The 12,569-nt window shown below is 42.2% G+C and overlaps 1 protein-coding gene across 2 annotated transcripts in view; it reads left to right on the top strand.

The window, feature by feature from the left end:
• Nucleotides 1–1,149: 1,149 nt before the first annotated feature.
• The window catches only part of PPP2R1B (protein phosphatase 2 scaffold subunit Abeta), a 36,163-nt gene continuing 24,743 nt past the window's right edge, over nt 1,150–12,569 (top strand). For both annotated transcript variants that reach the window (XM_027082351.1, XM_027082350.1), the window contains exons 1-8: nt 1,150–1,323; nt 2,491–2,581; nt 2,984–3,084; nt 6,472–6,704; nt 6,993–7,140; nt 11,122–11,277; nt 11,938–12,052; nt 12,488–12,558. In XM_027082351.1, the coding sequence (XP_026938152.1) occupies nt 1,210–1,323; nt 2,491–2,581; nt 2,984–3,084; nt 6,472–6,704; nt 6,993–7,140; nt 11,122–11,277; nt 11,938–12,052; nt 12,488–12,558 (1,029 nt within the window). In that variant the 5' untranslated portion in view covers nt 1,150–1,209. The remainder of the gene's footprint in view (nt 1,324–2,490; nt 2,582–2,983; nt 3,085–6,471; nt 6,705–6,992; nt 7,141–11,121; nt 11,278–11,937; nt 12,053–12,487; nt 12,559–12,569) is intronic.

The following is a 12,569-nucleotide window of genomic DNA, read 5'->3' on the forward strand; positions in this document are numbered from 1 at the left end:
GCTCCGCGGCATGTGGGATCTTCCCGGACCGGGCCACGAACCCGTGTCCCCTGCATCGGCAGGCGGACTCTCAACCACTGCGCCACCAGGGAAGCCCGAACCCCATGTTTTTTTTTAAAAGTCTCCTAAATTAGATTTATTAATAATTTTACTTTTCTTATTAATCAAACACATAGAATTACCATTTCAGAGCTTGTGATCACCATAGGTAGCTATCAATCCAAGCTGCTCATAGTTCAAAACAAACAAACAAAAAGGGACATTCTAGTTATTCCATGCTGCCCTAACAAGGGTAAATGGAAACTTCCCACTAAATTTTGTCAGAAAGCACTCCCATACCCTCACCTCCTGCCACTGCTGCCTTTGAGGACTCCTGGAGTTCTAGAGAGGTCAGTTTAGCCTTTCTTGTACAAGCAAAGTAGCCATGCCACCCAATTTGGAAGGATTAAAGCTTGCCCTAGTTTTGCTTGATTGTTGTACTTCTAGCATGCTAAAGACCTAAAAAATGGGAGGAAGAAAATACAACAGAAGGCACCATTCCAGTACCAAACTGAAAAGAAACAAAAACAAGAGAGCAACATGTTTTTAACAGCTTGCATGGAGAAAGCGGAAAAAATATTGACTGGGGAGTTTGGATAGCGCTGTTCATTTTCTCTCACCGCCCGCGTTATTTGTCTTACGGGGCAGGAGCCAGATACAATTCTGGCGCACAGGCCGGAGGAAGAGGTGGAGGGGTTTTGTGGAAGCTTGAGGATAGCGGGGAAATTAGGACTGGAGACCCAAATGGCTCAGGGCCAGGAGGAAGTCAGGAGAGGCGCTAAATCTTTTTTCCTCCTGTCCTTGGGCATCCTCGTTGGTCCGCCTGAGTCCTAAGAGGGCACAGCCTGGTTCACTCAGGTAAGTCCCCGACGCCTTCAGATCATCATGAGCAGGACGAATCCCCGCCCCTATTTCTTTTGCCTGGGGAAGGGACACGCGGTCTCCTTTCGCTTTCTCAGCCCACCTGTCCTTTGGAGTTCAGACGTGCACCGCCGGCAACGGGGTCCGGGATGGGGCCTCCACCGGCCGGCCAGGCACTTGGTTCCCGGACCTCAGCACTAGCCGAGCCTGGGTCTGAGCCCCGCCTCTCCGGGCGCGGGGCGGGGCCTGGGCGCGGGGCGGGGCCTGGGCGCGAAGCGGGCGGTGGCGACCAAGCGGAGGAGAAAGAACATGGCGGGCGTGGCGGGGCCCCGCATGGGCCAGGGGGCAGCGGGCGGAGATGGAGACGATTCGCTCTACCCAATCGCGGTATTAATCGACGAGCTGCGCAATGAGGACGTGCAGGTACTGGAGTCGGGCCGGGGAGCGGAGGCGGGCTCGGCCGGGCGCGTGGTAGGGAAGGGGGAAGGCCCGCCGCGGGGCAGGGGAGGCCCGGGGATTAAAAGCTGGGACTCGGAGCAGAAACTTGACAGGGAGGAGGGGAGAGATCCGTGAGGGATTCTGGTGGCTCGACCCGACGGGCCGGGAACCTCTCCAGCACCCCTTGTCCCGGCCGGCTGAGGCTTTGGCCCGGCGTCGCACCGGGTCCGGGGCGGTTGTGGGAGAACCGGCTTCCCTCCTGGGCCCTCCTTCCGGGCCGGGCGGTGGGAACGCCGCGTCCAGCCTTGGGCGGGTCATCCCTGTAGCTGAGCGAGCGGGAGGAGGGCGGAGCGGAACCGCGAGGGCCTGGAGCGGGCTGCAAGGATGCCAAGGCGCCCAGTGAAGTGCAGGTGAATGACTGCCTTCCGCTGGGCTTGTGGGGTAGAAATTAGGTTGGATGGCTAACTAACCTAGAGGAGGCGGTGTATCACCTCTGATGGAACTTTTCTTTGAAAAGGCAGGGGTTGTACTCAACCGTTTCACCTGCTTCACCACTGCCAAAGTTCTCTCTTTTTAAAATTGTCTCACTTTTCTGAATATTGTATTTTCTTTCATTTGTTTAATGGGCCCGTCAACGTGTTTCTCCTAAGAAATCTTCCTTTAGCTAATGAAGGCGTGTTCCACTGTTCTTGAGGTTCCTCATAGAATGAAATCTAAATTAAAGGTTTTCTTCATTCTTACCTGTATGTTATTATCTCACCTGTTTGCAACTGCTGTCTTTTTTTTTATTAATTTTTTTTAAATGATTCACATTTTTAAAAAATTTATTTTATTTATTTTTGGCTGCGTTGGGTCTTCATTGCTGCCCACGGGCTTCATCGCGGGCTTCTCATGTTGCGGAGCACGGGCTCTAGGCACGGGGACTTCAGTAGTTGTGGCTCAAGGGCTCTAGAGTGCAGGCTCAGTAGTTGTGGCGCACGGGCTTAGTTGTTCCGCGGCATGTGGGATCTTCCCTGACCAGGGCTCGAACCCGTGTCCCCTACATTGGCAGGCAGATTCTTAACCACTGCGCCACCAGGGAAGCATGCAATTAGTGTCTTTTTGTCTAAATCACAACTGTTTCTTGACTTCGTTCTTTCTACTTTTTTAAAGCTCCGTCTCAATAGTATTAAGAAATTATCAACAATTGCTCTAGCACTTGGAGTAGAAAGGACGCGAACTGAACTGCTGCCTTTCCTTACAGGTATGTGACTCTTGGAGGAAAGGCATGGGCATTTCTGTTTTCCAGTGGCTTTCAAAACTTTGGCTATTTTTTTTCGAATTTGTTACCCACAGTATTAGTAAGTACTAAACTGAGCCTGCTGTTTCCCATGAAGAAACAGGACAGCATATACTGTAATTTTGTGGCCAGACATATTCAGACCTTAACTATTTAGCTAATAGGAAAGTAATTGATATGGATTATGAATTTCTAACTCATTCTGTAAAACAGATCCATAGACTCTTGATTGAGAAGGAGGAAAAGGCTGTTAGGACTGTGACAGACCATCTAGGTATATATTGAGTCTATTCCTAGTTTTGTGTGAGTGTCCAGCTCTGGGCCAGATATCCTTGTTGATGAGTACTGGGTTGTTGTCATTTCCAGATACAATTTATGATGAAGATGAGGTACTGTTAGCTCTTGCTGAGCAGCTGGGAAATTTCACTGGCCTGGTGGGAGGTCCTGACTTTGCCCACTGTTTGTTGGTGAGTATATTCTGCCTACTCTCCTACAACTTTTGCAGTATAAATGATACATTGTTTGGTGATAGGCACACTGCAGCATTTTTTATACAGATCTTTTTATGGATAGTCACAGTGTTAGCTACTGAGAGGACAAATAACTAGGCCCTTTGGACTCAATTAACCCTTTCTTATTTTTTCTGACTATGAATTAAAGAACTTCTCCCTCTTTTTTGCCTCTGTAGATTTGTTAATTTAGAGGTCGGGAGAAAAAGGATTTGATGGGTTTTGTTCATGGCTTTTTCCCCCTTACAGTGGAAATCTTAATGCTCGTCTAGCAATGTTATGGCTTTGGGAATGTTTATTAGTTTTGTCTTTAATTGTAACTTTTGCTTCTGACTTACTTTGCGAATTTGATGAATTCAGTTTAATTTAGTTGACATTTATTGAGAACCTATTATATCAGGCACTGAAGTTACAATGTTAATGTTAGAGAAGAGCATTATGAATGGAATGAGGCCTCTGTCCTTATGTGTCAACAAATAATTACTGTGCGGTGTTAGATGGAAAAATTTGAAGCACATAAAAGGCATTCAAGTAATAGAGAAGGGCAAGGGATTAACCCAGGGTGATCAGGGAAGATCTGTTGGGAGAGAATGTCTGAACTAGGTTTTGAAGGATGACTAGGAATTTGCCAGTTAGACAAGATAGGGCTGAATGCTTCCGGGCTTGAATATTGTCTGTATTATGTTGCTGACTCTTGTGACTTCTGTCTTTACCTCTTACCTTTCCATGGAACTCCAGTTATAGATATATGTAGAAAGATAGATATAAATATCTATGTTTGTCTTTCTCTATATATCTGCCTGTGATTTTTCTACTTGGATGTCAAACAGGCATTTCAAATTTAATATCTAAAACAACATCAATTTTCTTCCCCAAATATGCCTCCTAATTAGTTGCCCCGTTGCAGTAAATGGCATCACCGTCTACCCAGTTGCACAAACCAAAACCTAGAAGACATTCTTGAATTCGCTTTCCCTCATTTCCCACATCTAATCCATTAGTAACTCCTATAGATTCTATATATATTCCAAATCAGTTCACTCTCCTTCATCCCTACTACCATCTAGCTCTTCATTCCTCTAACCTTTCTAGACGACATGATCTTTCCTCTAGATTACTGCAGTAACTTTCTAACTAGTTGCCTTCCACTCATGCCTCCCGCCCCACCACTACAGTTCACTCTTCACCCAGCGGGTGGATCACTCACTACCTGCCACGACTCTTAGAAAATCCCAGATTTCTACCTTAGCTTGTACCTTAGTTTACAAAACTTGCCCCTATGAGCTTATCTCATGTGTTCCCTCGTAATAACCTCATTCCATTCACAATGGTCTTCTTTCTGTTCTTTGAATAAACCAGGTTTATTGCCTTAAGACTTTTGCCCTAGGTATTCCCTATAATAAAATGTTTCTTTTTTGAGCTTCCTGGAGCTGTCTCTTTGTCATTCACATATCAACTTTAATGCATCTCAGAGACCTTCGCTGACCACTCAACCTGAAATTGCTTCCCCACTCACCCCTTATCACATTATCCTATTCTTTTTTTTTTTTTAGCCGCACCACTTGGCTTGTGGGATCTTAGTTCCCCGACCAGGGATTGAACCTGGGCCCCTGGCAGTGAAAGCGTGGAGTCCTAACCGTTGGGCGGCCAGGGAATTCCCCTTATTCTAGTTCTTTACAGAACACTCAACACCATCTAGTTGGTTTCATGACTAGTTGTTATCGTCCTCCATTAGAATGTAAACTATATTCAATATCCTGTGATAAACCATAATGGAAAAGAATGTATGTATATGTATAACTGAATCACTTTGCTGAAATTAACACAACATTGTACATCAACTATACATGAATAAAATAAATTTAAAAAAATAAAATCAAAAGACCTAAAAAAGAAAAAAAAATGTGAACTCCACTAGAGCAAGGAAATTGTGGCCTTGTTTCTTCCGTATCCTCAGTGCTAGAATATAACAATAATTATCATTTTAAAAGAAAGAGTTTAAGAGCCTTGGAAGCATGGAACCGGTTGGACTGCAGGAGTATGCAGTGTTGGTGCTAGACTTGGAAGAAGTGGTGGTCCGGGGGCATAGGAAAAGAGCATGGAGAGATAGGCAGAGTTCACATCAAGAGACAGGAGCTTGCCTTACCCTGTAGTAGTGATAGAGATTATCCAGTGATACTGCATGAGAGGAGGTCAGAGATGGCAGTGGACAGATCATGAAAGGCCTTTACAAGTCAGAAAGCAGTATCTTTTCAAAGGGCTTCTGAAATGCCTCTTAGAAAAGCTGAGTACTTTCTACCTCTGTGTATCAAATAATTTTTGAAATGTATTATTGGATAGACACACGTCTCTCCTTTGACTCACAATTGTGTTTAACTCTCCTGGTCAGTTCTACATGTGGGTTTTGTCTTTAACATTTGTACCTCATGGTATATGCTGCATTTGCCTGGACTGAGTGTAAACCCAGAAAGGCAGAGGTTCAGAGAACCTGCCCTCTGTCACTTTTTACTGGGCTGTGTTATATTCACTCACTGATCCTAGTCCAGACCAGCCCCTTTGGTCTCTTCTGTTTCTAAAGCTGCAGGCAAGGTTTGCTACCACCTCTGCACTCTTCACTTAATTGTTCTTTTGGAAACTCCCACTGTGTGTGGCTCTTGGGAAGATTCTGGATGTATTCTGAAAAAAGGATTTTGTTCTCAGCCTTTTATAGGTTGGTGTGGAGACAGTGGACACAGGTAGCGTCCACCTCCAGGAATGGTAGAATAATAACCCAAAGGCCGTGGACTCAGTGTCCTGATGAGATGTCCTCATGTAATTATGGTGCCCAGCGCTGGTCATGTTTTTGCACTTACTCGAGGAAGTGTACATTATCCTGTCTGAATTTGGCTACAAAGCTTTTATTTATTTGTTTTTTTGGCTGCACCGTGCGGCTTGTGGGATCTTAGTTCCCCAACCAGGGATCAAACCCACACCCCCTGCAGTAGAAGCACGGAGTTTTAACCACTGGACCGCCAGGGAAGTCCCGCTACATAGCTTTTAAATCTAGTGATTCAGCTCACAATAATATTAATATTGTGTCAAGTCTCTTCCACTGTGTCATTTGTAGACACCATCTGGGAATTGCCATCTGGGACGTGAGATCTTGGCTGTCCTACAGAAGTCGTGTCTTCAGGTTGGACACACCATATGTTATCACCATGTGAACTGAAAGTAACCATTTGGTGTGATGTAGCTAACATTCTGGTTACATGTACCACCTCCCTTCAGTCACTTTAAAAGGTGATAATCTGTATCTAACCTGATTGAGTAAGTTTTCTCTCTCGTTTTCCGTTTTGGTCTATTTAGCCTCCTCTGGAAAGTCTGGCGACCGTGGAAGAGACTGTGGTTCGAGACAAGGCTGTGGAGTCCCTGAGGCAGATCTCCCAGGAGCACACTCCTGTGGCTCTGGAGGCTCACTTTGTCCCTCTGGTGAAACGCCTAGCGAGTGGGGATTGGTTTACCTCTCGCACATCTGCATGTGGTTTGTTCAGCGTTTGCTATCCCAGGGCTTCAAATGCTGTCAAAGCAGAAATTAGACAGTAAGATATGGTATTTTTTAGTTATTTGGGGTTATTGGGAGTTCACAGCTGACAAGTTACACAGTACCCTGTTACCAGTGGTGACTGGTATCAGGGTAGTTGGATTAATGACACCACTTTTTATTGTCCAGTTGAATATACCCGTGGGTTTTCCCTTGTTACTTCTATGAGTAGAAGTCTAATCGCTGATGGTTGTAAGAGAAAACCTCTAAAGTTTCTGTGTGCGTTGGGGGATGCTTCATCAATGGCATTTGACAGGAAATACCTTCATTATTTTATTTGCTGCAGGCACTTCCGTTCCTTGTGCTCAGATGACACACCAATGGTACGACGTGCTGCTGCTTCCAAATTGGGTGAATTTGCAAAAGTTTTGGAATTAGACAGTGTGAAAAGTGAAATTGTTCCATTGTTCACTAATCTAGCTTCCGATGAACAGGTAGGTTAACTCTTAGTAATTAAAGTACACAGATATGCTCCTCTTAAAATTTTAAGAATTTCTTTGGGTGTTTTGGTTCTCATGGTAGGATCCTTTTTGCAGAATTAATACTTAATTCTGGCCTGGATAAAGTTTAATATGACCCATCTCAGTGTCCTTATAATTCTTTCTTAGCCAGACCACAGTTTTCTTTTACATTAGCAGCTGTTAAAAGGAAGGGGGTGTCAAAGAGGAAATGAGAGCCATAATTAGAAAGGAAGACCAAAGCTGCATTAAAGGGTAACATACCTTTGGGCACTGCAGGCTGGATTGTCATGGGAGAGTAATGTTTCCTGGAATTTTTGGCTTTCAGATAAACAAGCATAGCATGTATTGGGAAAGCTGTTTGACCCTCTGCATCCTCTATGTGAGTGTATAGGATGACTTCACTTGATAGCAGTTATAAATCCAAGGATCTGGATCTCATTGGTGTAGAAATAGCAATAATAATACACTAGCAAGCACCTAAATAAATCTTTCTCAGCCTGTTTTAAGTGGTTTACATACGGGAAGTAATTCAGTCCTCACGACAGCCCCATTAGGTAGATACCCCATTTTACATAATTGGAAACAGGCACAGGAAATTGAAGTGACTTGCTCAAGGTTGCATAGTTAGCAGTGTTGGACTGGGGATTTGAGTCTAGGCAGTTTAGCTCCAGAGTTCATGGCCTTCACTGCTAAGCTGCACTGCCTCTCTGTATGGTGCTTTGGAGGATCAGCCCCCAGAGTTCCTGGACTCCAGAAGAAGAGCCCTTCAGGTTTTACCTAGTTGCTGCCCTAGAATCACTTTATGTGTACAGGATCACGAGCAGCAGATACATACCCATGAGTCTTATTTTCAGCTTCTAGATCTAAAGATGGTAAATCTTTTGAAATAATTTTTTTAATTTATTAAAATAATATATAGAAAACAGCACAAAGTGAATATGCATCTTAATGAATCATTACAAGTTAATGTCATCTTGTGACTTTCATCCATGAAAGGAGATAGAACTTCGACAGCCACTACCCCGGAAGCCCAGCATGGGCTCCCTCCCAAACACAACCCTGCTCCCCAGTTCCCACTCCTCACTTTCCACCCCCTTAAGACTAACACTTCATCTTGACTTTCGTGGTAACCACCTCCTTACTTCTCTTTGCATTTTTATTACTCATACAGTATAGTTTAAAACAGCAGTATCCAACAGAAATACAATGTAAGCTGCTGTTACTTTTAAGTTTTGTAGTAGCCACGTTTTAAAAAGTAAAAAACAGGTGAAGTTGATTTTAATAATATATTTTATTTAACCCAATATATCCAAAATAACTATCCTTTAAACATGTGGCACTAGTTACATTCCAGGCACACAGAAGTAGGTAGTGAGTGGGTAGTGGTTGTCGCATTGGACAGTACAGGTTTGGAATCCTCATTTGAGATCTCATTGATTACATTTCCAGTGGTATAATTTAACATTTTCTTTTGTCCTGCAAAATTGGTAGTTGAATCTAGAGTGGAGATTTGTGAAAGGGCCAGATAGTAAATATTTTAGGCTTTATGGACCAGACAGTCTCTGTTGTCACTACAAAGCTCTGCTGTTGTATGTAGCACTCTATAATATGTAAACTAATGGGCATGGTGCCGTTCCAGTAAAACTTTATTTACAGAAACTTGCTGCTTTTCAGATTTGGCCAGCACTTGCCCCAGCTCTGATCTAAAGGCTTAAGGAGAGTTAGGTTTGATATTTGGGGGGCAATAAGATCACTTCGTAGGTGGAGGTTACTTTTCATCAAGAGATATGTCTAGTTGTGGTATTAGCAGCAATGGATGCTCAAAAAAATATTGTGCTTAGTTGTAAAATACATGTGTGTATATTCACTCTGACTACTGATAGAATTGCTGCTCCTGCCTTAGTCATTCATTGAGAAAGTATTTATGAAGCACCTTCTACATATCAGGCACTGTTCTAGTGCTGGTTTACAGTGTTAAACAGGGTGTACAGGGACCATGTTGTCATGGAGTTTACAATTTAATGAAGGAAAACAGATAATAAACAAACAAAACATTGGGGATAAATACTATGAAGAAAATAGAGTCGGGTAACACAGTGGTGGGGAGTGATTGTAGGGCATCCTCTAGACTGGTTAGTCAGAGAAGGACTGTGAAGAGGTGGCATAAACTGAGACATGAAAGAAAAATGCCAGCCATGCCCTTTCCTAGGGTGTCAGAGCTCCAGGAAAAGAGAATTCCAGGAAGAGAGGACACTTAGTGTAAAGGCCCTGAGGTTAGAACATAGTGGGTGAAAAGGACTCTGATCAGAGATGAGTTTGGAGAAGATAAGCAGGGGCCAGATTGTGGGGGACCTTTAAACCACAAGGGTGTAGAGTTTGGATTTTCTTTTCTAGGTGGAATGAGAATACACCGAGATTTTAAGCAGCAGTGTGATTTGATGTAATCTACATTTTTAAAAGATCCTTCTGGCTTCCGGGTGGAAACTAAATTGTAAGGTGGGATTGAGAGTAGAAACAGCAAGACAAGTTAGGAGACTTTTGTAATAATCCAGGCAGGAGACAGTGGTGAACTAGGGTGGTATAGTGAAGATGGAGAGAAACTGGAGATAGTTTTGGAGGTAGTCAGTAGAACTATTATTGAATTGGATGAAGGGAAGAGGAATCAAGATCTCTTTGATTTTTGGCTTGAGCAACTGGGTGGATGCTGGTGTCACTGCTGAGTGGAGAAGATTCTGGGAGGAGTAGCAGGTATAGGGAAGAAAATCAGGAGTTCTGGAAGAGAAGCAGTTGATTAATTGAACAAATATTGATGGGTATATATTTCCATAGATGATGGTAATCGCTTGATTCATCATAATTTTTGGAATCTGAAAATAGCTGTATAGCTACTACCAAGAACCTAGTTCTGCCTTTTTTAGCCTGTTCCTTTAGATAGAGTAGTGAGTATCTTGGGCGTAGGGTAAGTTACTGTTGATCTGTAAACGTGTAGTGTCTCGGAAAGTTGGAGTTGCTGTTATCCCTTGTGTGTTTGCACATGCCTAGATATACGCATACAGGAATGTTACATATATAAAATATTTATATATGTATATATACACACACATACTCTTAAAATTTTTGTCTTGTTTCTTCTGGGTGCTCAGATGTTTATGTATTTTCAGTTCCTACTAATATATTTATGATTCCCGAATCTATAGCTCAATTCCCTATTTTTCATTGATTTGTCTAATTATATACTTCCACTTGTGCAAAGGTCATACAGGTGCTACGTTGATACTTGGTGGTTTACATTTGGGAAGCTGAGTTCATTAATCCCATACCTAATTTTTTCTGCTGGGTTTTTTATGCTTGGCTACCTCAAAGTTATTCTGTCCTTGATCATCAACATTTAAATTGAATGCTTTTTTTAATTACTTAAAAAATTTGTTTTTCTATGTATTTTTTTCCAAGTCATTATCTCATGCCTAAACTCCTATTACTGCCATCCTACAATGAGTATTTTGAAAACTGAGCTTCCTAAGTCATTCCCTTACCCTTATTCCCTATTCTCTTTCTCTGTTTTGATCTGTTGTAAACAACTTGTATAAGCATTGTTTTCATTTTTATCCCTCAACTTCTTATAGTGAGGATTTAGAGACATCATTAAAATGTTTTCTTTTTTCACTTAATCTTCACATTTTATTTTCATTCTCCTTAATAAAAATCCTGAACTCTAACTAACGTCATTACTTTGCTGTTCGCTCAGAAACAGTCATTTCTGCCTTTATGGCTTTGACATGCCTGCCATTCCAGGCAAAGGGAGCAGCTATTTCAAGACATAAAGACATGAGCTGCATATAGTGTGGTTGGTTTTTTTAAATTAAATGATACCCACGGCACTACCACACACCACACACTGCCGCGTAGCTCTCAGTAAATATTATCTGACTAACGGAAAGGAATTTTGTTCATTAGGATTCAGTGCGCCTCCTAGCTGTGGAAGCTTGTGTCAATATTGCTCAGTTACTTTCTGAGGATGACCTTGAGGCTTTGGTGATGCCTACACTTGGACAAGCAGCAGAAGATAAATCTTGGCGAGTTCGCTATATGGTAGCTGACAAATTTTCAGAGGTAAAATTGTTGCACTGACATTTTTTGAGTACTAAAGAAAAAAAACAGAAACCCACAGATTTGCTGTTGTACCAAAAATTTCTGAATTAGAAGTGCTCATGGCAAAAACATATATAGATCTTCCTGGACTCAGGATGGGGTTATGTCCCGATAAACCCATTGCAAGTTGAAAGTGCATTTAATACCTGCTGGACATCATAACTTAGCCTCGCCTACTTTAAATGTGCTCAGAACACTTACATTAGCCTACAGTTAGGCAGAATCATCTAACACAAAACCTATTTTATAATAAAGTGTTAAATATCTCATGTAATTTATTCAATGCTGTACTAAAAGTGAAAAACAGAATGGTTTTACACGTATCGGTTGTTTCCCCTCGTGATTGCATGGCCGACCGGGAGCTGGGGCTTCCTCTCTCTGCCCAGCATCACGGGAGGATTGTACTGCATATCGCTAGCCTGGGAAAAGATCAAGATTCAAAATCTGCTGTTTGGTTTCTACTGAACGTGTATTGCTTTCACACTATCCTAAAGTTGAAAAATCTTAAGTCAAACGATCATAAGTTGGGGACTGTCTATACTTGAAGATTGCGCTGTTTTGTGTGTTCATGTTACTTATTTTGTTTAGAATACATTAAAACCTGTACAAATTCTTTTATAGCTCCAGAAAGCTGTGGGTCCCAAAATCACCCTAAATGACCTCATCCCCGCCTTTCAGAACCTACTCAAAGACTGTGAAGCTGAAGTCCGGGCAGCTGCTGCCCACAAAGTAAAAGGTTAAGGCATCAGTTTATGTTGTAGTTTATGTCATTCACTTTGGTGCATTCTTTATGTCAGTGAATTTTGTATTTTTTTTGTTCTAGATTATGTTTTCAAGTAAATAGATGATTTTAATGTGTTGAAATGTTACATTGTCACATAAAGCTACTCCCTTTATATTTAAAACCAAACAGCTGTGTTACCCTGTTTCTGTTTTTAGGAGAAAAAAAAAAGAAGGCATTTCCAGGTTGGATTGGTGTGGTACACAGTGGCATATAGATTGACCAAAAAGTGCATTTAAAATAAGCCAGTTTTCCTCCTTGGAGCTTACTTGCTTAAACATATGATTTGATTTAACTTGAAACTGTTGATAAACCCGGTTAAATTTCTTCATTTGGCTCCTTGTAATGGCTCTATGTAAGTATTTTTTTTTTTCTATTTATCTCTTTTAGAACTTTGTGAGAACTTGCCCATGGAAGGTAGAGAGACCATAATTATGAATCAGATTCTGCCCTATATAAAGGTAAACCTAAC

This window comes from Aethalodelphis obliquidens, unplaced genomic scaffold, assembly GCF_003676395.1.
Source record: "Aethalodelphis obliquidens isolate GAN/ISIS:26980383/991018 unplaced genomic scaffold, ASM367639v1 scaffold46, whole genome shotgun sequence".
Taxonomy (NCBI): domain Eukaryota; kingdom Metazoa; phylum Chordata; class Mammalia; order Artiodactyla; family Delphinidae; genus Aethalodelphis; species Aethalodelphis obliquidens.